Source organism: Agrilus planipennis, unplaced genomic scaffold, assembly GCF_000699045.2.
Source record: "Agrilus planipennis isolate EAB-ADULT unplaced genomic scaffold, Apla_2.0 scaffold229, whole genome shotgun sequence".
Classification (NCBI taxonomy): domain Eukaryota; kingdom Metazoa; phylum Arthropoda; class Insecta; order Coleoptera; family Buprestidae; genus Agrilus; species Agrilus planipennis.
Genome location: NW_020438917.1, coordinates 309,570 through 336,432, shown reverse-complemented (window position 1 = coordinate 336,432; position 26,863 = coordinate 309,570). Strand labels below are relative to the sequence as shown.

At 31.7% G+C, this 26,863-nt stretch overlaps 4 protein-coding genes across 9 annotated transcripts in view; 3 read left to right on the top strand and 1 right to left on the bottom strand.

The window, feature by feature from the left end:
• The window catches only part of LOC108741099 (mucin-17), a 66,349-nt gene extending 64,272 nt beyond the window's left edge, over positions 1–2,077 (top strand). The window contains exon 17 of the mRNA XM_025973683.1: positions 1,315–2,077. Within this exon, the coding sequence (XP_025829468.1) occupies positions 1,315–1,417 (103 nt within the window). The 3' untranslated portion in view covers positions 1,418–2,077. The remainder of the gene's footprint in view (positions 1–1,314) is intronic.
• A 691-nt stretch (positions 2,078–2,768) lies between these two features.
• LOC108741103 (DNA-binding protein D-ETS-4) lies at positions 2,769–19,332 on the top strand. Of its 3 annotated transcripts, none has more exons than XM_018475743.1 (5): positions 2,769–3,172; positions 10,910–11,975; positions 13,079–13,233; positions 16,772–16,895; positions 18,813–19,332. In XM_018475743.1, the coding sequence occupies exons 1-5, from the start codon at positions 3,143–3,145 to the stop codon at positions 19,151–19,153; spliced, it is 1,716 nt and encodes a 571-aa protein (XP_018331245.1). In that variant the 5' UTR covers positions 2,769–3,142; the 3' UTR covers positions 19,154–19,332. The 3 variants fall into 3 exon arrangements, with proteins under 3 accessions (XP_018331245.1, XP_018331244.1, XP_018331246.1); XM_018475742.1 differs by lacking the exon at positions 2,769–3,172 and adding an exon at positions 4,309–5,347; XM_018475744.1 differs by lacking the exon at positions 2,769–3,172 and adding an exon at positions 9,260–9,668.
• A 2,138-nt stretch (positions 19,333–21,470) lies between these two features.
• Positions 21,471–24,914, top strand: LOC108741081. The gene is made up of 4 exons (XM_018475702.2): positions 21,471–23,118; positions 23,187–23,426; positions 23,995–24,163; positions 24,396–24,914. The coding sequence occupies exons 1-4, from the start codon at positions 22,214–22,216 to the stop codon at positions 24,549–24,551; spliced, it is 1,470 nt and encodes a 489-aa protein (XP_018331204.1). The 5' UTR covers positions 21,471–22,213; the 3' UTR covers positions 24,552–24,914.
• Positions 24,915–25,147: 233 nt separating this feature from the next.
• Positions 25,148–26,863, bottom strand: part of LOC108741080 (CD151 antigen) — a 20,315-nt gene continuing 18,599 nt past the window's right edge. For 3 of the 4 annotated variants that reach the window (XM_025973677.1, XM_025973676.1, XM_025973678.1), the window contains exons 3-6: positions 26,232–26,424; positions 25,680–25,853; positions 25,382–25,537; positions 25,148–25,298 (exon numbers count right to left, since the gene is read on the bottom strand). In XM_025973677.1, coding sequence (XP_025829462.1) covers positions 25,149–25,298; positions 25,382–25,537; positions 25,680–25,853; positions 26,232–26,424 — 673 coding nt within the window. In that variant the 3' untranslated portion in view covers position 25,148. The remainder of the gene's footprint in view (positions 25,299–25,381; positions 25,538–25,679; positions 25,854–26,231; positions 26,425–26,863) is intronic. The other variant, XM_025973675.1, reaches the window with a different exon arrangement.

The window sequence follows — 26,863 nt, the reverse complement described above, 5'->3', positions numbered from 1 at the left end:
ATATAAATGCTACAAAAGTCTGAAATAAAAAATTGTATCAAAATGGTAATCGTACAGGTATCTAGAAAATGCTTCTAAAGACACGATTTCTAACACCCAATTAGTTTGCCTTCACCTTAAAACAGAATAATAAGAAGTACCTATTAATAGTTTTGTCTATTCGTCCTTGACTTGAACAGACAACATTTTCAGTTCTGTGTATTGCATAAGAAATACTTGTTTTCACCTTAATATATTGGTCCTGCCCGTGTATGCGTTTATAATCGTAGAAGTATTAAAATTCTTCGACAATTTCGCTTAAAACAAAAAATGACCTTAATTTAAAATTAATTCATTAGAACTGATTTTACAAACGCTTTTACTAATAGTGTAAACAATTAATTATCACAACCGGACGGTAGTACATTTCGAAGAAACAAAAAAGCTAGCGAAAATAGCGAATTATTACTAGAGTATTGACTAAAAAGTAAAATAACCGAGTACAATTCTGTTCTATTTGCTTTTACAGAGGGTAACAAATTAAAAGAAACATAATTTTTGTGTTATACACGGAATAAAACTAATTTCTGAATTGATATTATTGAAAAGTAAAAGCTTTGCGAGCTTTGGCAGCAGGAACTAAATTCATATCAATTTTTTTATAGGTAAAACTTACACAAGAAAACTATTTCAATCTATTAGAAGTTAGTATAAATCACATAATGATAAAATTAATTTTGAGAAATCGGTCTGAATTATGATGTGCCAATACTCAATCCATTTTTTACGAAAGCTTTAGATTTCCTTATAATGTATGGCGCGAGCGTTTAGTTCTTGGGAACAGAAAATAAGGTGATTATTGATAACAAGTTTCAGCTATCACAATTAAACGTAAAAATAATTTAGTTAATCGTAAGTCAACCCAAATCGCTCTAATCTCAATATTTGTCCTATTTCTTTTTTTTGAACAGCCACATATTGCACCAGGATACACTTAAAGACAAATCTAATAACGAACTACGTAAATATTAAATCGGAAAATCCTACAGAAACTTTATTTAAAAAGAAAAACTATACTAAGCAATATGCAAAACTCTTTAGGCATTCTACATAACCTATTGTAAGCCAATATATGTCAATATTTTATTGTTTAATTAATAGAGTTAGCAATGAAAAATGACAGGCAGGTATTAGAAAAATTTCCACTACCTATAGTTCAGCTACATGTAGGCGTAAGGCGCTTTTGCAATGAGTGCTGCAATTAATAAACAAATAAATAAATTATAATTATTTAAGAATTTATACGAAGCCTGAGAGAATTGTTTTACGTTACAGGGCGCAGCCACGTCTTTCCAGACGCTCCTTCAATCCGGATCCAGACAAGTCGGAAAATACAGCAGCTCATATAGTAATTCGAACAGACCAGGATGAAGTTTGAATAATTATTGTGCTATATTTAAACGAGCGAGAGTTAGTTCTTAGCGCGAGTGTCTTAAAAAAATTTGCATATCAACTCGATTCATTGTCCACTCCGTTTGCTCTGCACTCAACAACGAAGAGTAAAATTTTAAAATTTTTTAAACGTTTTCGAAAATTACAAGACTGACAACTAACTTTGTCAGTCACGGATCCAAAAGCAATCATTTTTATGGGAAAAATTGACTGATTATGTGTAAATCATATACGGAGTCACTTAAATGTAAACATATACAAATGAAGCTCTCTTTATCACCTGAAAGTGAAGTGAAGTAAAACCGAGTAATGCTTGGATCACACGTGTTTGTCTCTGTTCTTTAGCTGTTTAATATTTCTATCGTTTCTTGTTTTGGTTCATTTCATGGTATCGCTGTTATTTAACTATATATGTAGAATGGTATTCATTGACCTTCTTCACGATGTATTGACTGGTTTACATTTACAGTACAATGCATCGAATGGAAAAGGTTGATAAGCCGATTAGAAACTTCTTCAAATATTGTTATTATTATACTTGGTTGTTTTAAGAATTATTTAATATTTTTGTACATAGATTTTATTATTAGGCAATTGTAAAAACGAGCTTGTTGATGATTGTGTATAATAAAGTTTTAAACTATTATATCAGTGTTTAGTTTTCCAATTGTTCGACCATTGAAATGTGTGTATAATCCGAGCAAAAGCTTTTAAGTCGTCTAAAATAATATGCAACTTAATATTGCTATTGACTTGTTCTAACATTGGCTTCTTCAGGGAGACTACTCTCTGCAACCAATGCTTGGTGAAACGTATTTTACAAAAAAATTCTTTTAAGTTGCGTTACTTGTTCGATATTATGGATTTTCACCAAGTAATAGTCGAAATTATTAAACAGATGCATATACTTATTTGAGAAAAAACTTGAAAAAATGAGATTAACAAATAATTTATTAATTTTATTAGATAACATCTTTCTTATTTAATAACGATTACGGAATTTTCTTATTTCTTATTTTCCAATCTTAAAATAAAAATAACTCTTTTTAAATAACAAAACTGCACTTGTTTACGAAATTTTGTTGATTACTTATTTTGATAGTATTAAGAAATATGTTTGTCACCGATATGGCACAGATAACTCTATATGTATGTATCAAAGTAAGGAATACTTTCTATTTAATTTTACATAAACCGAAAACATCATCAGTGATTTTTTATAGCATATTACACAATATCGATTTTCCATAGTCGTTTCAACGCACAACTAACTTTCATGTGATATTCTATTGGTTTAAACTTTTATGCCGGATAATAAATATTGTGAGCGTGATTTTAATTTTTTGTCATTAGTTGCATTTAACTGCTTTTTCTACTCGTGTATATACGCATGCAGCGCGATATTTCTCAAACTTCGGACGTCATCAAACAAAAACTTAGTGAAAGTCCATTTTCAATGGATTAGAAGACTGATTGTGAAACTAATTAATTAGTTTAATTGCAATAAACAAATGAATGAATGAATGAATGAATGAATGAATGATTGGATAAATGGGTGTAACTTCGTCAATCCCACTATTGTCGTATACCATTTATAGGTATTATTATAATTATTTTTTTAACTAATTGAAATACTTTGTTTTCTAATCATATAAAATTGGCATTTGTCATAACGATCTTGAAGTGAAAAGAGATCATTTTGTAGTTGTACATGCTGCAGAGAGACCCAGTAAAATCGAAGGTATGTATTAGACTTAGCAATATGATTTAGTTTAGACTATTTTTTTTTATGATAACTGGAATAAAATTCTACACTTATATACGAATGAATTAACATAAAAATGTTAGAATCGGAACAATAAAAAAGTGTACGATAAATATTAATATTTTAGGTAAATTATTAACCTTGTCATTAGTTCCCATTTACATAATTTAATGATCACAATTAGTCGTGAATGCAATTATCATCGATTGCATCCACTAAATAAATCCTATAACTATCTATTAATTGTGTTTCTTTTGTAACAGCAATTTTTAAAAAATAAGTAACATAAACAAAATGTTGAAATCCATAATATGTTTTCCATTCACTGTTCAAGGTTTATCGCAGACAAAATCTACATGGTGGAAGACCTTATTTATACCTCCCAGAGAGTTAAACGAATGATTTTGTTTTTGATCTAGTTGAAGTCGTGGTTTTTGATCAATCATGCAACATAAAGAAACAGGTTTTATTATTTGTAATTTAGAAATAGTCCGGAAATGTCTAACTTAAACAATGAGGAAATGATATTTACCTTCATAGTAACAATTAACGCGCATTCAAAAATCGTACATCTAATTAACATAATCACGACTCTCGAAGTTTTAAAACGTAATATAAGTAGGCTTTAGACTTTGCCACAGCTTTTAATAAAATCCTACGTTTTCAGACTGGAAACATTCTTGAAATAAAGTTGCACTAAATTGTATGCAATCAAGTCTCTCTAAGGCGAGAGAATCATTTACCTGTACGGCTAGAAAGAACTTTGATTTTGAGAAATAAGGGAACCTATAAAATGATTTGTAAACTTTTACATTTAGATAACATGTGGTCGTTTTAGGTTTGTTTTTTTATGTTGTATAAAAACCGACTCTTCGATACATTGCCCGTACGTTCCTACGAATTTCACTGAAAAAGTAATATCGGAAAAATTCTCTGATTTTCCACCCTTAAAGATTTTCCACACTTAGAGGTGGAATATTTTCTTCAAATTTAAATGAGACCGCCAATTTACTATAAATGTAACCACATTTGTTCGCAGTAGGTATAAATGGTAAACATTTAATACTGCTTATAACTCAAGAATCATGATTCTAACGAAAAGTTTAAGAAATACGACTTTTATAGAATTTTGTTACCTTTTCCAATCACACATTTTCAATTTGTGAATCTTTGTTTTTCTTTTGCAACCCCTTCGCAAAATCCGCGTTCTTAATGCGCCCTTACCTTAGAATATGATATCAAAAGCTCATTCAAATCGATCCAATAGTTTCGGCTGTGCGTTTACCATCAGTTAATCAGCCAGTCACGGGCAGTTCCTTCATATACAAAGGTTAAATATAGCTGATATGCGGTCCTGATTCAGGTCTAAAGGGCATCGTCGATTGGAGTTGCTGTCTAACGTTTCACGAGTGAGTAACAAGCTTCTCTAGAAGTCCTTCCAACTCCGATGCTGGATGTGGCATATCAGTTCATACCTTTATCATTAAACACATTTTAAGCATTTTTCAGTTCATATAATCCAGTGTTTACTATTACTAATCAATTTATTCTTTAATACATTTTCAACAGAACTTTTGTCATGTTTAATTTTTGTTAAGTGTTTCTTATTAATTACCTTCCTGAGTATATTCGATTTTCGGTTAGTATTGTCCTTTTTGAAATCCCATGCGTTCTGCCACTGTGTCAATAACGATTTAATTTTAAAACACATGCATACAGGTACAGCAAGAGTTAAGACGGTGTTTGTTACTGCTTAACTTTGCCTGACCATCAACAACAAACACATTATCTTTCACTTGTTCTTGGCTCTGTTGGCTGCAAGGCTAAAGTAGGCCGCTAGTGTAGAAAGAAGAATTACCACATTGAGTTGAAAGCCACTATGAAGTTCGGATCGGCAGACGCGTTTTGAGCAGGACTGACTTAAGTTACAATCAGGCGGTTTCCTTTGCTGATCTTTTTTTTTTTTGGTTTTTATCTTTTTCTCGTTGCCATATGCGCGAAAAATTAAATACGTAGGATTTTTGAACAGTGCATTGTCAGATGGTTATTTCGTGAACGCGATTTTTGTGTTTGCTGCCTGACGTTTCGAAAGCTATATCGTCCATCTTCATCATGGTACTATCGACGAGAAATAGGGAGTCTGATGACACGGTAAGGCGTTTAAAATTTGGTGTTTGGTTTTTTTTGTTTAAAATTTTGCTTCTCTATATGGCGATGAGCTAATGATTCTACTGTTTTTGTGCGATTATGTACATCTATCTATAAATGTGGAAATCGCTGGAAGGCATGTTTATACATACAAATACGCTCTCAACATACACACCCACGTATGTAAATTGTTTGTTTAAAGGAAACTACATAAACAGTTTTTAACGATTAAATAAAATAAAATTTGGAATTTATGAGCGTTTTTGTACGCAAAATTTCAAATATTTACTGGATTATATCGTCAGGTTATTTCACATTTTATTTTTGTTTTATAACTTGTAACACACAGTATTTTAAAAACTTTTTAAATTTGTTGTTCGATTATTATTTATTGATGGCACACACATAAGCTCCCGTATGCAAAGTAAGCAGCTTATCAATGGTATGAACCCCGACCTTGCATTTAATGATAACATGACCTGTAACCGTAGTGAACACATTTTTTCTAAAAACCTCTGACTTTTGTTATTTTTACAATTAATTATTATTTAAACTATATACATCGAGCTTTCATAATGTGTTATATACTTAACAAAATGGATAAAAAGATATCTCAATTGTCTTCAAGACTAAACTAATTAAGAACTAATTTGATTCGATATCCAATGAGAAATTCGTTAGATAAAATAACGACTTTACCGTTCATAAATTCCACATTAAAATAAATGCGACTAATTAACGTATTTTTTTAATACTGTATCTTCATGATTTAGTGTTTTACTCTATTGTTGTTTACAAGTATGCCGCATATTATTACAAAGATGCAAATATGATTATGTTTTCAACAACAGCAACATAAATAATAAAAATTTATATTAGATGCTGCATTACCATATTATACATCTAATTAGTTTCAGTTTTACTCACTAGTGGAAAAATTATAAATTAAGATATCTAATCGTCTAGCATTTTAATGCGTACTTATCTAATGTTCCATTTCTTAAACTAGAAATGTTGAACCAAAAGAAATTTATTTTTCGGTTTCCATGATCCTTCTTAAATATTTCAAAGTTTAATGAGTGGAATTTGTTTCGTGTTTTGACAAAGGAATTTTACTACCCAGTATCCTATGCTCATTGAAAAAAGATGCGGAACGATCGGCCACAGGGATCACGCGTGATTAAAACGCGCGCTTAAAGATACGTAGGGATTCGAGTGGTGATGCATTGCAAACTTCTACTACCTAAGTTTATTATTTTCTTAATAATTTATTAAATATTAAAAAAGATTAGTCTCAAATATCATCCTGATAGCTTCTTGAAGTCATTTGCGTATATATAAGTAAAAGATCCGTTTAACATCTTCCTTCCAATGATTCAGTACGGTCCTGACCCTCGTGTTGTGTAACTTTGGGCAACAAAAAATGTAGAAACCATATTAATTGTTGCTGTAACGCAAGCCGAACAAGTTACGAAGAGATTGAGGAATTTCCAGAAACGACATTTGAACCATCAAGAAGTGAAAGTTAATAATTACCGTGCGCTCTGACGAAAAGAAAGAGGTAAAATGCTGACGCTATTAAAACTGACCCACTTAGAGAACGCTCCACCGGAATGGTAGCCATTGGTCAGTAATAACAGTAATAACCATCAAAGAAACGCGACCAATATCATATACGTATCTACATGTGTAGGTACGATTCACTTTTTTTAGATAAAAGTAATAATGGGTAAATTAATTGAAACAAATGATAAATGAGCGCAATTCATTGTTTACCGGAGCTTTGTTTAGTATTCGGGAATCCTTTATACGCAAGGAAGGAACAGGGTGAGGAAATTGGTCTGTCTATTTCTTGATTGTTTTTATTCCGATTTTTGAGAAAGTCTTAGCTTTAACTGGTCTAAAACCTTCTTATATTAGTCATAAGATCTATTAAATAAAAAGCGAATTTTGATTTGTACTTCTAAAGTTCATCTCGTGTAATATTATACTGCGTAGATTAGCATAATTCGACTAATTGGGAAGAAATTTAAACAAAACAAAGCTTCAAGTTCAGTTATGTGTTTTTTAAGATCCTATTCTAATAAGGAGTAAATTTCTTGACCGAGAGAGAATGTTGAGCTTTTGTTATCCGCGAAAATCAGGAAAAAATATCTACATTTGGTATTAGGGATAAAATAAAAAGTAGCATATAAACATCTGAATTTTTGATAAATTAAAGAACAGAAACATTGTCCCATATCATTTCGTTTAAATAATTATTGTGTCCACTAATAGTCAACATCATCATCATATGGTCGTCAGTCCTAAGATTGGTTGGGCACGCACCTTCACTCTTTCCTATCCTTAACTATTTGTGTCTAGGTCTACCTCTACTCCTGTTTCTGCTTCTAATATGCCTCGATTTAGCCTATCAACTTATCCCGACTATTTCTTATTGACTTTCATAGAATCCTCTATTCTCCTATTCTTTCTAATACCTCTTCATTTTTAGCCTTCTCTATCCACGGTATCCTCATCAGTCGCCTGTAACACTACGTTAAAAATTAATATTAATAGTATCTACAAGTTATTGTCATCTGAATTTTATTAATAAGTTCAGTCATGAACAGTCACATTTAGTATATGTATCACTCAACCCATAAAGTGTTATTGTGGGCTCCACCCTACCTTTTATTATATAAGAACTTTGCATTTACAAAAAAGTCAATTTCATTCAAAATATAACAAAAACAAGTCGTTTGGAAAGTCCACCTTATTAATGAATAATTTATGTTATACCATTTGAGCTGGACCTAATTATTATTGTACATACAACAATTGTACGTAGCCGTATGTGTGTACTGACAAAAAAATGCCAGATGGCTGAAAAAACGTTCACGTTTTAACATTAACAAAATCGATAAAAGTTTGTTATAACCAGATAGATGTTTATTGCATATGTGTATGATACTCGTGTTATGTTTGTCATATTATGACATAGGTATTGAATGTTGTACTATTGTACGTCATCACCAAGGTTACTCGGTTTTTCCAAATCTAAAGTGAGATCTTACTAATTCATAGCCTTTCAAATTCATAAAGTTGACGATCTTGAAAAAACTGTGGTTATAATAAACGCGTTGAACAGCACGATTGTTTACGTGTTTTTTTTTAAATTTTTATACTTTTAAAATATATTTAATTATAATTTTCACAAGTGTGGAAAGAAGTTTCCGATGTTTGTACATAAAAGAACTGTATCTGTATTCCCTGTCCGCTCAAATAAATCACCTCTTTCAATTCTGCCTAAGCATTTCTAAAATCAGTGCTGGTTTCAAAGGCGGCTAACTAACACTAAGGCAGATTGTAACGCAGTGTGTAGTTACATTTTGTTTAACTTGGTTTATACATATCCCCCCCCCCCATTCACATTTTAAGGAAACGTCAGCCTCCCCAATATCAAATCCAATATCTAATCATCAAGCTGAACGTTCAGTTGGGTATGGAGTATGAAGTTTTCATCATAAATAATCTTAAAAATGAATAGATAAGGCTTCTAGTTCTTGTATAATTCCCTTCACAGTAACAGAAAAAGCACATATTTAGATTACAAACTGTGTTGACTAATTTACAGTAGTTATTCTGCTACTTGAATGGATAATTATTGAGAAATTACATTATACGAAATAGATCAAGATCATCAAGCAAAGAAAAGAAAAGCTTCAAAATGTATTTGTCAGTTTATTAATAATTTGACAATGCGACCGAAAAGCTCTTAAATTTTATACAGTAGCTAAGTATATATGTTTGGGACTACAAAAAAATGTGGAACTTGCGTAAAAAAATAGAATGCAAAGACGTCATAAACATGTTAAATAAACCATTTATGTTGGATAAATAAAAACTTTTTTGCAGAATGTGCGGGTGGGGCAAATGTCTAGCTAGGAATTTTGGCTTAACTAGACCGTCACTTATATAAAGTTGCTAAAAAGAAGTCACATCGCGAATTGACATTATGTTTGACGCACATGTCTAGCACACATCTAGGAACGAATGATTCAGTAAAATGTTCTTGTAACATAATAGTGGAGGCAATAGCCGAAATGTGCTGTTCTATTGTATAAAGCAAGTGTGTGAATTCACTCAAGTCAAGGTGACGCAAAACTTAGAGAGGGACAGATAAACCACAAGAAAATGCGTGAATGCAAAAGACAGAAATCTATTTTGTGCTAGTCCATGTTACGAATTTATACGGATCAGTTCTTTTTATTTGTTGTTTAGTTGTTAGCTCATTTGTGATTAAACTTTTAAATAGTTGGAAACGGTAAATGGATTTCTATAGGTGAGTCAAAATTCCTTGGTCCTTCAACATTCTCAACTGCTTCTTTGTTCAATTTATTGCATGAAGAACGCACTTACCCTTTGCATTTTATTTTCCGAAATTTTCCCATCATTTAACATTTTCAATCGAAGCGAATTAATTTAGTTGATTCCTTCAGGAAAAAGCAAACCTGTTACTGCTTCCGCTCTAAAAAGGAGTCTATTTTCAATCGAATCAAATTAATTTAGATCATTTTTCCACATCGACCCAAATCCATAGTTGCTTCCTCCCTAAAAAGGATTCTACAATGCCCGCTTCGTTTATTTCTTTCCTTTAATACAGTAAGATGAACTAAATTATCTACCGTAATCTAGCCGTAAATCAAAAACATATTTTAAAGGCCATTAACTAAATAAAAAATGCAATTTTTGACTACTATGTCAAATCTTTTTATAGAATATTACGTTTATGTACAATTTGTAAAGGTGTCATCAGAATGTAATTAATGAATTTTGAGAAACTACTTACAGGTACTTACATATATCAAGTATTTATTCAGGTATCATCATATTTCTTTACCATCTACTGTTACAATTGTCATCAAAGAACTTAGGTCGTTAATTAAGTTTATTATATATGAAACATTACAACTTGAGCAAACCTTCTTAAACTTAATTAAGGACTTAAGTTCTTTAATGATAATTGTAACACTACATGGTAAGGAAATATGATGATACCTGGATAAATATTGAAAAAAAATTACAAAAATAATAAAAAAAGTAAGTGGCAACGTTTCAGTGATGTAATGATATATTTTTTTCCCGATTCGTGTAAAATAAATAGACCACGGCTAGCCCATTTTCAGTGGGAAAATTTTTAGTAACGGATTTAGACTGGCTGGTGTTACCGATGATGCCTGTGCAGTTCGTTTTTTGAATAAACAAACAAAAATGATGACGCATATACATATATTTGAAACACTTTCGCAGTATGACAGTCAATTTCCTCTAAAAGACGTTCGTACTGAGACCTTTTAAATAGTTCATGGTGAAATTTTTCGACGAGAAAATAAAAAAAGTCAAACGAATAGCGACACAACTTTCATCGCAGGTTTTATTAAAAACAAATCGCGAAATGAATTAATAAAATTTCTGAAACGGCAACAGAATAATTGTAGATCAAATAACGTTGAACAATAATTCAATTCTAATTTACTAATTTTTCTATTTTCGTTTTATTAATTTTCTTATTGTTTGTTACAGATGCCTCAAACAGTACCGTCCGCGGGTTTTACCCCACCGTGTGATTACAGCACGTTCGCCGAGAGTTTCGATCTGAGTCTTTTGCCGGGAGAAGAGGATAATCCTCCCTACTTGTCACCCTCAACCCCCCTATACACATACTCTCCCCCGCCCGCGACATGCGGAGGAAAACCAAAAATCTACACCACATTTTATTCAAGTACTTTAAACGACAACGCAGAAAACAACGACATCGATTTGGGACCCGATTTTCAGAAACTATTAACCCCCGACCCACCGAAAAAAGAACAAAATTATTTAACGCCACCCACGAGTGGCATCTATTTAGAGGTTCCAAATTCAAAAAGTTCTTATTCTTCGGGTTCGTTGTCTCCTTATCAAACCTTATTGTCTCCTAACGGTCAATATTCCGGATTCCCTTCGCCGTTATCTGACAATCAAACTTTGTATCCCAATTCTCCGGAAATATCTCTATATCCCCATTCGCCCACATTTTATCCCCAGTCTCCGGACAATTTTCAACAGCAGAAACTTATAAAAAAGGAGGTGTTCTATACAAATTCGCCCCCTTACATAAAAGAGGAATTACAAACCACCAACTCCTGTCTGGTTTCGCAACAAAATTTAAACGAACAAACCCCTCAAACACAAACGTCCCCGTCAGAGAAAGCTCTGTATAATTTTTTGGAAAATACTCCATTGGACAGGCAGATAAAACAAGAAAATTCCGTCGATTTTGGGACGATTCTACAAGATTTTCAGACTGGGGAATCCCTGTTTTGTCAATCGTACGAAAAAACTGAAGAACAACCTGAAAAACCTAAAGACCATCAACTTCTGAGGGAAGCGCTAAGAGATACGAGTTTTCAAAGGAGATATAACATAAGAACTTTTGATTTCCCCTTGCATGAGGGAGAAATTAAAATGGAAGAATCTGAACAAAGCGAAATTACATGCACGGAAGAGCAACTTCCACGGGAAAAAATTGATCCTGTTCTCACAATCGCCATCGAACACATGAAGAAGGACATCGATAACACATGCAAAACGTTGGGAATTCCTAAAGGTAAGACTTACAGTTTTTTAAAACTCCGAAATAAATGTCTAAATACAGAAATACAGTCCTTAAGGGTTGAATTTCGAAATACCCTTCCTTTGTACGAAATTTCGGCTAACTAGGCCCAAGAGTTTAGCCTGAACGTTGATGAGTCAGTGAGTCAGATCATGACATTTCTTTTGATTAGATAACACGTATTTATTTGTAATTGACCTTTATTCTAAAGTTATGTCACTATCCGATTTATTTTTTCTCAAAATAAGGATACAATGTGCAACAAGTCCTGCATTCTTTCAGAAATTTTATATTTTCGTTGTTGAATATTTTACGACGATAAATATTAATTTAAATTACGGAAAACATCACTTAACTTTTTAATGCATCTAGTACATAATTTAATTTTTGTAGATGGTTTTTGGTAATGTTTTTTTACCTAGTTAAATATAGTTATTCACGTTTTAAATGTTTTAAAGCGTGTTTTTATCACAATCAGGTAAATGTATTTAAACAAAGAACCATTAGCAGCAATATTTCTGCACTTCCGACTATTTGTTTCATAATAACCTTGCCTACCCAACGAAATAAATCTGTTCTTGGTTAACATTGCTATCGATAGTTTATTCAATAAAAAAACGCTAATGAAAAAATCGACTTATTAAGATTCCTACAATCGATTGTAATGTATTATTGTTGTAATTTTATTAGTATTGTATTCCCTCCGATAGATTTATTCATATTCGTCCTTGCGATAATTCCTTTACGTAATTCCAGCAACCAACGCGTTTAAACCGTAAATGTGTAGGTAGACGGTGCATTTTCAACTCACACGCTCCGACGTAAATTCCATGTTTTGCAAGTTATATTTATAGATTCTATTCCATTACAATTGCTAATCTGCCGGATTTTGAAAAATATCCTATTAAGATAACCGCAAAAATTTCGGAAAGCTTAATTTTAACAGCGGCACGCGTTAAATACTTAAAAGAATAACCGAAACATGGACTGAATTATAAAAAGAACTTTAGTGGAAGATGATGATATCTAAATTAAGTTGTTTATAATATAACAAATGTATGAGACCTAATTATAGTTTATGTTTTTTTTTTTACTAGATCCCTATCAATGGACTTCAGCCAATGTCTTTTCATGGTTAAAATATACCACAAACCAATTTGGTTTACCCTCTCCATCATCAGAACAATGGAACCTATCAGGCAATGAACTGATAACATTAACTGAAGAAGAATTCAGCAGCAGGATCTCGCAGGTAAATATCATTTAAGGATTATTTTTATTTATAAAAGAAAGTTCAAAATAGCGTGTAATTAATTCAGTGAATATAAAGACCACTAAAAATTAGCAATCACAGTTGAGAACTATGAGTAATTCAACGCAATTGCTAAATTATTAGAAAGGCAGCAGCCAGGGGGAAGGTCTAATGACGCCCAGCAAAGGTTGGTCATTTGTCTAATGATTACAAAGCTACTTATTAACGTGCTAATTAGTGAATGTTTAAAAAAACAAATAGAAATGAACAAGGTTGTTAAAAATCTACAAAAATTCGTTGCTTTTGAAACAAGAAAAATAAATTAAACGCAAAAATCGGGAATCTTGTTCACAAAAATATTTAATTAATCGTTTTAGTAAAAATTTTTGTGCATACCTTTGTCCCATTTAAGAACTAAGGTATGTATTTTTAATAAATGGCTATATAATTGTTTTCTACAACAACAACAAATGACTTTTCGAGTTGTTTCTTCAACGTTTTCTTCATTTTCCGCTAACATGAATTTGCAATTAAATTTTCATTAGAATCATACATTCTTGTACGTGTTATTAGTTAATTTATTAACTTTGTAAACTGCAAAGGAAACAGAACAGAAACAATAAAAGAGAAATTGCTGTTCGCCGAGCAATGTCTTGAATATTGTATTATTTTAAATACTAACGGTTTACATGTTCTACGTACGTAGGTAAAAACACCTCGCGAATAGCAAACCACATAAAACATGATCGGCTTATAAAATATTCGAATAAAGAAAGCGGGGGACCTGAGGAACAATCACAGTCTCTTTACCAAGTTTAAATATTTTAGTAAAAAGTAATTTACTTAATAATAAAGAAAGAAAAAAATTAGTTGATAAAATATAATCGTGAATCATCATCATCATAAGGTCGTCAGTACTAAGACTGGTTGGACACGCACCTCCACTCTTTCTTATCCTGAGCTTATCTTCGCATTTCCCTAAAACTAGAACAGCCCACATCCTTAACTATTTGCGAACAGTAATCTAATCTAGGTCTACCTCTACCCCTCCTAACTCCTGTTTCTGCCTCTAATATGTCTCTGACTAGACCTTCATGCCTAAGAAGGTGTCCTACCAACCTATCTCGCCTATTTTTTATTGACTTCCATAGAGTCCTCTGTTCTCCTATTCTTTGCAATACCTCTTCATTTCTAACCTTTTCTACCCACGATATCCTCATCATCCGCATATAACACCACATTTCGAACGCTTCTAACCTTTTCTTTTCCACCGCGCTCATCGTCCATGTTTCGCACCCGTACAATGCCGTGCTCCAAACATATACCTTTAACAACCTTTTTCGAATTTCTAAATTAACCATTCGCGAGCATAGAAGCTTTATATCCCTACTACTCCTTCCATCCTGACTTCTCTGACTTCCTAAGTATCTAAAATCAACCAATAAAAAAGATAAAAAACTCTCCAATTTAATAAATAACCATTCATTTTTTAAGAACAGTCAACATCTTTATAACGACGATAAATCAAATACAATATTATAAATTATTATGTTTCTTTTTGTTAAATTAAAACTGTACGTATTGCTAAGTAATCACATTACCCATAAAAGTACCCATCTGTATAGTTTCAACTTCTATTTAATCAATAAATTTACTGTTCTTTTAGCAGATAAATGGTACGATGTAGTATGTTATTATTTAGCAGAAGTAATCTAACGCAATTTTCTTAAATAATTACCTTCCTAATTGGAAGAAACTGGTTTTAGTGCCACTGTGACTGGCAGTTATAACAACTCGTGATGGTTCTGTATTGACCATCTTGAATAGCCAAGCCCATAAGTGAACCGTTAGCTTCACCTTGCATCACGAGGTACCATATTACAGACCGTCTTAGGAACGCAACTAATTGACCCCCATTTTCCGCATGCCTTCATGACCTTCCTTCGATTTTTAGGACGAATTTTAATCGAAAGTAAAATCTAAACGCTATTTTGTTTATTATTATTATTATTATTATTTATTGTTATGTGTTGCTTGTAGCACGGCCTTGTGTGGGTGCGAAACGTGGACGCCGATGGGCGCGGCGGAAAAACAAAAAAGTTACAAACTTTTGAAATGTTGTGTTAAAGTCAAACTAATTAGGTACTTCTGATAGAAAGTTAATTACCCGAAACATACAGAATTCCATACTCGGTATACGTTGAAATTATTCAAAGCATTCGAAGATCCAAAAATATGCGATCGATATCTAAACATTAATTTAGCATGTTCTAAACGCATTTTTGACGTCATTAGACACATTTTTAACTCAAATATCAAAGATCTCTTGTGGATATTATAATAACTTCATATATTTACATAACTAAACTAATGTAGATACAAAGCGAATTTAAACTTAACTAAAATAAAGTATGTGGGGACTAGATACAGATATTTTAATACAATTTAAAGAAGCAATTAATATAGTAGCTGGTTTTTCTTTCAACTTTTACCACACTTGCGTCCTTTTTCTTATGGTAAGTTATAAAAAATGACATTTCTTTGTGTTCCAACTAATTTATTCATTAACGATAAAAGTGACCGCGGTATTATTTTACGTTAACTTATCTAATTGTTTTCGTGTGTTCGAGATAATGACTGTAGCAATTAAGACACACACATACAACAAATGTTGCTCTTGTTTTCTCTTTGAAACTCGGTGCAATCAACCACCACCGCGGGCAAAGTCACTTGGCGACCTTTACAAAATAGTCAACATGATTTCACATCAGTTTATATATATATATATATATACATATATATGTATATCGGTGGGTAAGGCATGGTAATCGTTATTCATGAAAACGGAGAAAGTCTTTCTCTTTGACCCACTTAAGATACAAAAATAACGGCAAGAAGTTGTTCGGTTTGGTCACCGTATGCAAAAGAATCGACCACGTAAGATGTAGAAAGCTGCCAAGCCCTAAACAGCGACTACATTGTACATAGATATCTAATACTTTTTATTTTTCAAATTTCTGTTTTCAATAAATACATTGCAAGTATATTTTTTACTTTTTATGGAAGATTCTGAAACGCCTTTTGGGAAATCTTAATATAAATTGGGTAAAATCACGTCAAATTTAACTAACTTTGAAAAGGACAACAAACTACAGATCGATTGCTACTTAAAAGCATTAAAATAGTCTTGCTGGCCCTAAATATAATGGATCTTTACGTTCTTGATTAGCAGTCTAATGACAAAGAGATCAAAAAATTATATCGATCCAATTATAATCGAGCTTTCTGAAAAGTCATACAATCTTAAGCACTTTTATCAGAAAAAGAAAGGATCGCGATGTTTCAGTTATCTAACGTCTGATATATCATTATTTCCAACAAAAATTCCCAAAAAACCAAAATTTGCATTATATTACAATAGTTATAGTACTCGCTACCAATTATAGTTTAATTTAATTTTGAAAATTACCTTGGTACGCTTTTGTGTTAAATATAAAGGATATTTTTTAAAAAAAATGTATCTTCTCTATTGTTCTAGGGTGGAAGCATTCTTCACGCTCAATTGGAAATTTGGAAAGCCTCCCACTCTGAGAGTGGTTTAGGTATTCCATGGTTACAAGAGACAACATCCAGCAACACCTCCAGCGGTGATGTTTCTGATGGTGAGTACGCCAAATTCGTTAAATTATAATACAAACGAAGCCTTTTTTAAAGCTTTGAAAATTAAAACTGGAAAAGTTCACCCACCCCCAATGCATAAATTGGCCCTTTCTCCAACGGTTAAATTGACCTTTTAGTAAACAAAATAGTACTTGAAGGAAGTAAAAAATATCGAAAAAAAAAATTAGTTTGTCTCTTTCAACCATGAGTTATCCAGATATAGAAAGAAAGAAAAGTACACTTACTCCAAAGACATTCCTGTAAATCTCTTTCTTCAAACTGAAAGTTTCAAATAAGTACTAAAAATGTTTCGTTCCAACAAAAGAATATATTACATTTGCTTCAAATAGTTTAACTCATAATAACAATAATTTTTCGTCTATTCTTGCATATTTGGTTTTAGTTTTAGTCTTGGTATTGATCATTCGCTCTTAGTTTTAATCTTGGTCTTGTTCACTCCGTCTTGATCTTGGTCCTCCTAGTATAAAAACAGTCTTGGTTTTGATCTTGGTATTTACTCATCACTAGGGGAGAAGAAGCGACTCTAACAACGATAAATTCCTTTCCTAACAAATAGTAAATGCGACTTCTTACCCGGGAGTGAATGTTGCGCTTTCATTCCCGAAATCAGAACAAAAACATCGCAGATACTTTCGGTAAGGGTGTGGTAAAAAATTGTTTACAGTGCTCCAATTCCTGTTTCTTATGAATGCCAACCTATTAACTTCCTGTCAATTAAAAAAATAGCACCTCGCAAACAAACTAATTCTCCGTAGCATTATTAGATAGAAGATCAACTTTTTATTTAAGCTCCACGTTCTGGGAAGCTGTGTGGCGTTAAAATAAAAAAGTTTAGGTCTATCTATCCGTATAGTGGTCGTCCTTCAGAAGTGGATTTCTAAGTAGGTAACTGTCATCTGACTCAACACGCTTTTATTATAATTATTATACTACTTTACTGTATCGATACAAATATAAAAATACACGATTTACATACTTAATGCATGTACGAATAAATGTTTCTAACGAGTATATGTTGTATCGAATACTCCAATACCTGAATACGTGTTTTATACAGATAAGTATACAAGTTCCATAAACGGTTAAGCAATACCATAATGGTATTAATATTAATACACACATAGGTGTGTTTTAAAGGTTAAATTGGAGACTTACCTACCAAGAAACGTGAACCGTTGCTCGGCACACAGTTGTACGATTTGTATTTTACACATGTTGCTTGTAACATTAAAAATAAAAAAAAAACATTAACACAAGACTATAACTAATTAATTGTAGTAAGTAGATGTGGTACAAGAAAACATTTGCACTTATAAAAGGTTAATTAAACGGTAGATCTTTAATTGGAAGTACTAATCAGATGATTTTTAAACATTTGTGTATGGTTAGTATCATCATCATCATCATTATCATAAGGTCGTCAGTCTTAAGACTGGTTGGATATGTACCTCCACTCTTTTCTATCCTGAGCTAATCTTTGCATTTTCTTAAAACTAGAACATCCCACATATTTATCTGTTTGTGAACATTAATCTAATCTAGATCTACCTCTACCTCTCTTCTGTTTCTCCATCCAGTATGTCTCTAACTAGCTCTTCATGCCTGAGAATTCGTCCTACCAACATATTTCGTCTACTTCTCATTGACTTCCATAACACCCTCTGGGTTTTAATACCTTCTCTATCTATTTATCTCAAGGGAACACAAAATTATTCCAGTTGAAATTACAAAAAATTCTACTATTCCAAATATTAGCAATTAATGCAACTTTTGGTGAAGGCACCAGAAACTTTTAAATTAAATAATTTACAATTCGTCATCGACCTTTTAAGACCAAATACAATAATTATTATATAAATAATTATTTTATGGTTTAGACAAATTGATTTTAATTCCAGATGAGGATGAGGAAGTTCCAATGGAGGTCGAATCAAAACCTTCGACATCTCGCGGTACTGGAAGCTCCCACATCCATTTGTGGCAATTCCTCAAGGAATTGCTAGCGTCTCCACAGGTACATGGTACATGTATCAGATGGATTGATCGCAGCAAAGGGATCTTCAAAATCGAAGATTCTGTGAAGGTGGCAAAACTATGGGGAAAACGAAAAAACAGGCCAGCTATGAACTACGACAAACTGAGTAGGTCAATACGGCAATATTACAAAAAAGGTATAATGAAAAAGACGGAAAGATCTCAAAGACTGGTCTATCAGTTTTGTCATCCGTATAACTTGTAATAAGTAAATGATAATTTCGTATATTATAAAATAGTTTGTAGATTTTTGATCGGAATACCGTAATTCTCGTAAACATTTATCACTTTTTCTTTACGGTGAAATCCCGAGTCAAAAAATTGGGACTCATTTTGTCCTCATTTGATCTCAATAGAATTTTTAGGGATATTTCAAACTACAAGACTCAAAAGTCTCATTTTATCCGCGGTTTTCCCGTATCAGGACAAAATGAGACTTTTGAGGAGTAAAGATTATTTAGGAAACCTCATTTTGTCTTCAAAAAGTCTCATTCTTTTCTTGTTGAGGTTAAATTGAGGACTATTGCCATAGGATTGCAGACATTGAGAATAAAATGAGACTTTTTAGAATCCAATGTGATGAGTCTTATGAAAACTTATTGAGGTATCTGAGATTAAAAACGTCTAAATGAGGAAAAAATGAGTCTAAATAGTTCATTTGAGGATAAAATGAGTGCCAATTTTTCGACTCGGGATTATTGTATTTTGGTCATCAACGTTAAAGACTACGATTAACTACTCATAACTAAAATCTGTACAAAATTCGGGGCGTTATGTAATAAGTAAATTGGTAACGGTAAAAAATAAAAATTGTTTTGCATTCTTGAAGTTATCACAGAATGTGAAACAAACACGTGCGGTATTACCACGTGTAGTTAGGTTTTAGGTAAGTGGAAGGTAATTTCCACAGGTAATGTTTAAATTCCTAAATTTAAGTAATTATTTGCCGACAAGTATGGCCCCTATTGGTCCACTTCCTGGGTGTTTGCCGGTTTAAAAAGGTAATTTAAACAGAGCAAATACTGGAGTTTTCAGGACTATGCGGAGGACTTGAAAGTCGGTGATTTTGGTCCCATATATCTATGATATATTACCTAAGTAAGTTCTATGAACAATCTTGGTTAGTTTATACTAAATATCCATTAATACAATATATATATAAACAAAAACATTGCAACATATATATACGTAAGGTCATACATATAAATTGATCTTCTAAACTTTATGTTTTACTGAGAGATAAACAAAAATACTTATGCCAAATATTTGTTGTTATTATGTTATTATATTATAATCATTAATACTCATATCTACATATTACCTAGATGCAATAATAATAATTAATAATATGATTATTTATAATTGTAACACTACATGGTAAGGAAATATGATGATACCTGGATAAATATTGAAAAAAAATTACAAAAATAATAAAAAAAGTAAGTGGCAACGTTTCAGTGATGTAATGATATATTTTTTTCCTGATTCGTGTAAAATAAATAGACCACGGCTAGCCCATTTTCAGTGGGAAAATTTTTAGTAACGGATTTAGACTGGCTGGTGTTACAGATGATGCCTGTGCAGTTCGTTTTTTGAATAAACAAACAAAAATGATGACGCATATACAAATATTTGTAGTATCTACAAGTTATTGTCATCTGAATTTTATTAATAAGTTCAGTCATGAACAGTCACATTTAGTATATGTATCACTCAACCCATAAAGTGTTATTGTGGGCTCCACCCTACCTTTTATTATATAAGAACTTTGCATTTACAAAAAAGTCAATTTCATTCAAAATATAACAAAAACAAGTCGTTTGGAAAGTCCACCTTATTAATGAATAATTTATGTTATACCATTTGAGCTGGACCTAATTATTATTGTACATACAACAATTGTACGTAGCCGTATGTGTGTACTGACAAAAAAATGCCAGATGGCTGAAAAAACGTTCACGTTTTAACATTAACAAAATCGATAAAAGTTTGTTATAACCAGATAGATGTTTATTGCATATGTGTATGATACTCGTGTTATGTTTGTCATATTATGACATAGGTATTGAATGTTGTACTATTGTACGTCATCACCAAGGTTACTCGGTTTTTCCAAATCTAAAGTGAGATCTTACTAATTCATAGCCTTTCAAATTCATAAAGTTGACGATCTTGAAAAAACTGTGGTTATAATAAACGCGTTGAACAGCACGATTGTTTACGTGTTTTTTTTTAAATTTTTATACTTTTAAAATATATTTAATTATAATTTTCACAAGTGTGGAAAGAAGTTTCCGATGTTTGTACATAAAAGAACTGTATCAGTATTCCCTGTCCGCTCAAATAAATCACCTCTTTCAATTCTGCCTAAGCATTTCTAAAATCAGTGCTGGTTTCAAAGGCGGCTAACTAACACTAAGGCAGATTGTAACGCAGTGTGTAGTTACATTTTGTTTAACTTGGTTTATACATATCCCCCCCCCCCATTCACATTTTAAGGACACGTCAGCCTCCCNCACTAATACATAATTTAAAATATAATTTTTATTGTAGTGTCTGTAAGATACTGCTATATTCTATTTATTTCATACTGAATTATTTATTTTGGAACTGTAACGAAACTGTGTACAGTAATTTTTTTAAATAAAGAATTCGAAAACAACGAATAATTTTTGATAAATAAAAGCTTCGTCCATTCGTCCTTAATTAATACTTTTGTCAATTGGAATGATTAAGAAAGAAATTTAAATCAAGATACTTTTTAAATCACTTCTTTATTTTTACCCCCTTTCAAGTTTGTTTGTTGTTGCTATCTAGGTCCATTTGTACCTTTTGTATTAGGCAGTTTTTTTATTAATATCGAGAGAATACAATAATACAAAGTTTTTTGTCTGTATCTGTAGTGGGTCGAATCCCCTCAAAAACAGAATACCACTAGGGCTTTGCCACAAGATGAACTCAATAAATTATTCAAACTCTTAATTACATTCATTTTACATAATTAAGGAAAATTGAAGATTTGTTTATTACAACTTTTAGTCATATCCCCTATATCCTACTCCATCTGCGCCTTTTCCACGATTGCGCCTTCCCCAAGTTGTTTCAATCGATAATATTATCATGGCAACGTCGTTTCTATGATACCCTCGTCAATATAAACTACCAGTGCATACCATAAATTAGTTATATCTAGTTCAAATTAGTGTAAACCTTACAGAGAGTTACAAATTATCCTCCGAAACTAATCTACAAGTTGTAAAGTAATATGAGTTCGAAATTGTCACCACGTCCTCGAAAGCATCGTCAGAAGGACGAAGTCAAGCAAGACATTGTGGCTCAAGTTCACAAACCACTCAAACATGACGTTCCTTCAGAAGAATCAAAATCAGATGAAATGTCCGAATCCAACAGGACTTACAATATGGAAGACAAAAATAACGACAAAAACTCCAACTACAGCCAACGTACGCCAAGCAGGGACATCTCCATTGACGGAGAATCGACAATTAACACAAAAATAATTAGCTTGATAGAAACCGAAATGAAAAGGGATATTAATAAACATAATCATTTTAGCGATTCGAGACCACAAAGTCTAAGCTTTTATGAGGACGAGAAAATGCCAGAAGAACTCTCAGGAAACCTGGAAATGTTAAGCCCGGAAGAGAAAAAACATTACAGAAAACGTAAAGAATATACAGACCTGGATTTGGAAAGGAATATGTATAACAGTATGCAGGATATTATGATTTGCAGGGACAACGATGAAATTTTGAATTCGCTTAAAAAATCCAAGTCGCGCAAGAAAAAGCACAATAACACGACAGATCAGGAAGTAGGCTTGGGTGACAGCAGAGAAATGATGATACCAAAAGAGAAAAGAAAGAGTAAGAAAAAGAAACGAGAATTTTCACCAATGTCTACTTCATCGGGCAAAAAGAAACACAGAAAACGGGACGAGGAATTCGAACCTAAAACGGAAATAACATTGGCACTGGAAGAACTTCAAGACGATGTATTCGAAAATATTCCTGAAGATGTAGCTAAACTGGATAAGGTAAGAAAAAGCCCGAAGAAAAGCGATAAAATTTACGTACAGAAAAAGAACAAATTCGAACCTACTTTGAGAACTGAACTTAATCCAGCTAAACAATTTGATGAGCCAAAACGGTAAGAAAAATCGATAATTTTTGATTAGTATACACAATTACCTACAATTTGATAATTATAATTTCTAGCCCCAGTAGTTTTCTATTACCTCTTAACATTGCGATTTGTTATCAAGAGAAATGGTTACCATTTACAATGTTGTGCCATGGGTTTTTGGGTGGAATCGCTCTGGCACATTACTGTTACCTCAGTGTCACCGAAGAACCATCCAGCAAAGACTTTTTGGAAACTTATGCTTATTACAGTGACGTTTATGCATGTTTATTTAGTTTGCTGGTGGTTATCTGCCTGGTGTCTGTTTTCGACAGGTATGACGACGATATTTTTAACATTATTTTGTAGGTATATTACGTTACGTTTAGTCAGAAAGTAGGACACAAACAAACAAGGTATTCGTTACTTATTTTTGGCTTCCTGTTCTTGCCAACGCAAAATGTAAAGAATCAAAAAACTAATTGAAAATTGTCAGTTTCAGACACTTATTAATAATTTCCAGTAGGCATATAGTTTGCAAGATGTAATTATTATACTTTAATGAAAAAAATATGGTAAAACAAAGACAAATATTTATTAATTATAAAAAATATTTCGTATTTTTGCCATCGTCACAATCAACTTGAAACTATTTAGAACAATTTTGACTGTATTTGAAATTAAAAAAAAAAAAACGTTAATTTAATGGTAGGAGATTAAAATTATGTAATTGCATTTGGTTATTTGACGAATGCTGTAGTATTACATAATTATTAAAAGTAATCAAAATTAAAAATCTTTGTTCGTGTAAGTTTTAATAAGAGGAAAGGATCCAGATCCCTAAGTCCCTATTTAGACGTAGTTTACGATATATTTACTGATAGGTATTAATTTGGTTTACAGGTATGACATATCCCATTTAAGTTATTATCATCTAAAAGACTACATTTTTGGGAGGAAAAGTTCTATTGTCATTTTGATTTACTTGGTCTGCTTCGTTGTCCATTTAATTGCTATAAAAACCGATGACAAAATTAGTTTTATTTTGCACAACAATTCTACAATAGACGAGGTAAGAAAGAAGCTTTCTTATGATACACAAATAATAGTAATTCAATTTGTACATTTATTATATAAATTAAATAACATTACTCAAGTAGCGTTGATGCTATACTTACGTAATTTGCATGTATGTACTGAACAATGTAGGTCTTTCTAAATTTGTTTTGAATAGCGAAACAAATTAAATAGTAATAAATATTTGTTGATGTGTGATATTTGCAAATAAACGCTTTATTTTTCAGATAAATCATCAAGAGATTTATTTGTGGAAGCATCTGTCTTTTTGGAGAGCTATTTTAGCTTCTACAGCTTGGCTAATTATAGCATTGGCTCCAGTAAAAGACTCCTTTTGCTTGCATTTGAAAGAAATCGAAAGATATTTTGTTGTAGGGAATTAATATTCACGGAAATAAAAACAATTGATTGTATGCATTTAAAACAGTGCATCTATGTTTATAATCATACTTATTGTTGTATACTTCAACTAATAACAAATAAATAAACTAAAAGTAGCTATTGTAATATGTTGCTATATTGTTAAGACGGTTAACAGATCGAAACGTTGGGTTAAAATTAATAAATAATAATTAACGGGACTATTAAAACTACTAGACATCGAATTGTAAATTTTCCTTGATATCCCAATATTTAAGTAAAATACTGATACCGGGTTACGACCATTTGTGTGACTTCCAAAGAAGCATGAAACAATAAATTGTTGAAACTTGCAATAAGTGTATTATTCTTATATTAAAAATTAAGTGCAAAAGTCTTACCTTTTTTAAGGAATTCAAAACTTATAATTCCTTTTTATGGTAAAAAAAACAAGAAAACAATTTAAATGATTTTACTGCAATTTTATTTTCGTATAAAACAGTAAATAACAATATACATTGTACAATTATGATATGTAAGAAATAATTAATAATTAATTTATAAATTAGTTAGCCTCGTATGTTACTGACTTCTACAGTAATAAAATATTAAATGCTTATTTAGTCGTAATCGATAACATTTCTCAATTTAAAGTACAATTTGCAGGAAAGTATTATTCCTATAATTTGGACAACGCATATGCCTAATCCGACAGCACATAAAACAAACAAATGATATTTCATATGGTGGGCCATTTTTGTAAGACAACCCTAAAACAAAATGGAATCTCAATCACTCATTTGTTTTACAAATGTACAAAAGAAACAATTTTAAATATATTATTGCATCTTACACTGTAGTTTATGTTTGATGGATGGTCTCTCTTTCCACATTCTGGTAAAATTGTTTTACAACATGAATCGGGAACTAAATTTTTTCCTGACAGATTTTCAGTCCTCCATCTACTATACTTCCAGTCATCAAAACTAACTGCCCCACAGCAGTGGAACTGCAGGAAAAAAATTAAATCGTTACCAAAATAAAGTATACTTACAACAATCGTTATTTTGATCGTAGAATCTGACCAAACAACGATTATAATCAATTAGGAAATAAAAATAAAATTGAAAGCAAAAATTGCATATACGTACTTCCATTTGCAAAAAATCTATAGCTTTGGTTTTCGTTTCATCGATGCTATAGGTTGTTAAAAACGTGTTATTTAAATTCATTTCTAATTCTGTTTCAAGTTGCTCATCGTATACATATGACATTAATCCCACCATTGCTTCGAGTAGAAATATTAAAATTAAGGCAAATATATACTGAAAAAGTTAATAAGAAAATACAATTAAAAAAAATCGTAATCAATCAATCCAAAACATTTAAATCCAAGTTGCAACGTCATCAGATAATTAGTATGTTCGTGCTTTTTCAATTTTGTAACAAATTTGTAAGAAAACAATGCATATATACTGTGTGTCACACAAAATTCTGCTTTTGAATTCTCAGTAAGACGAAAATTTTATCGCATGTACATATAAGTGTATTAAAGTATGAAAAAATAAAAGATATTTAGTTATTTTGTAGGTATTTCACGTTTCCTGAAAATTCCTTGAACTGTTACCTCATTAACTCATTAGACACTGCAAAGGACGTTGCCAGGATAATTAATAACTGTCAGTAGAATACATCATACATACACATATAAGCATTGGCCTATTTTCTTTGGATATAGCACAACAGCCGATTACTGCTATTAAAAGGACTAGTGCTCCTGCAAATAGCAGGAAATAAATAAGGACCTCGTAGGTGACAGTTGTCAGGAGTGTTACATATTGATATTTGTCCGAAATTGTCCATATCGCAACACCAAGAACACCCAAACCTGCCAACTAAAAGTTTAAACAAAAAAATGTAAATTAACTGTATAATGAAAACAAGAATTTTCATTCCTTTTAAATTATATAATTTTAACAACTAAGTCAATTTAGAAAAACAGTTGCACGTTGCAATTACAACAAATGAATCTTTTGCGAAAATATTTTATAAATGCTTTCATTTTCAATCAACATTAAAAAAAGAAGATTCGGTTTTCAATTTGACTTCATCTTTTTGTGTGTTACACGATTTTCTAGCTGATTGTGAATCGACTTTAATGGTTCCTTTTGTATTTCACGAGTGATCTCATTTAAATTTTAAGAAAAAATTCTACCTCTAAGGTAGTAAATTAGGGGTTGGTTCCCGTTTTTAACTGTTTAGTTTAATTTAAATAGAGACTATTTTAAAACATATGCATAATTTAAAATGTACTTAAATGTAAATGTAGAAACTG

Bases quoted from the DNA above. Each gene is read 5' to 3' on its own strand.
- LOC108741081 (XM_018475702.2), top strand. From the start codon at position 22,214: ATGAGTTCGAAATTGTCACCACGTCCTCGAAAGCATCGTCAGAAGGAC. The intron at 23,427-23,994 runs GTATGACGACGA...TTTGGTTTACAG, and splicing joins CTGGTGTCTGTTTTCGACAG to GTATGACATATCCCATTTAA. The intron at 24,164-24,395 runs GTAAGAAAGAAG...TTTATTTTTCAG, and splicing joins ACAATTCTACAATAGACGAG to ATAAATCATCAAGAGATTTA.
- LOC108741103 (XM_018475742.1), top strand. From the start codon at position 5,309: ATGGTACTATCGACGAGAAATAGGGAGTCTGATGACACG. The intron at 11,976-13,078 runs GTAAGACTTACA...TTTTTTTACTAG, and splicing joins AACGTTGGGAATTCCTAAAG to ATCCCTATCAATGGACTTCA. The intron at 13,234-16,771 runs GTAAATATCATT...CTATTGTTCTAG, and splicing joins TCAGCAGCAGGATCTCGCAG to GGTGGAAGCATTCTTCACGC.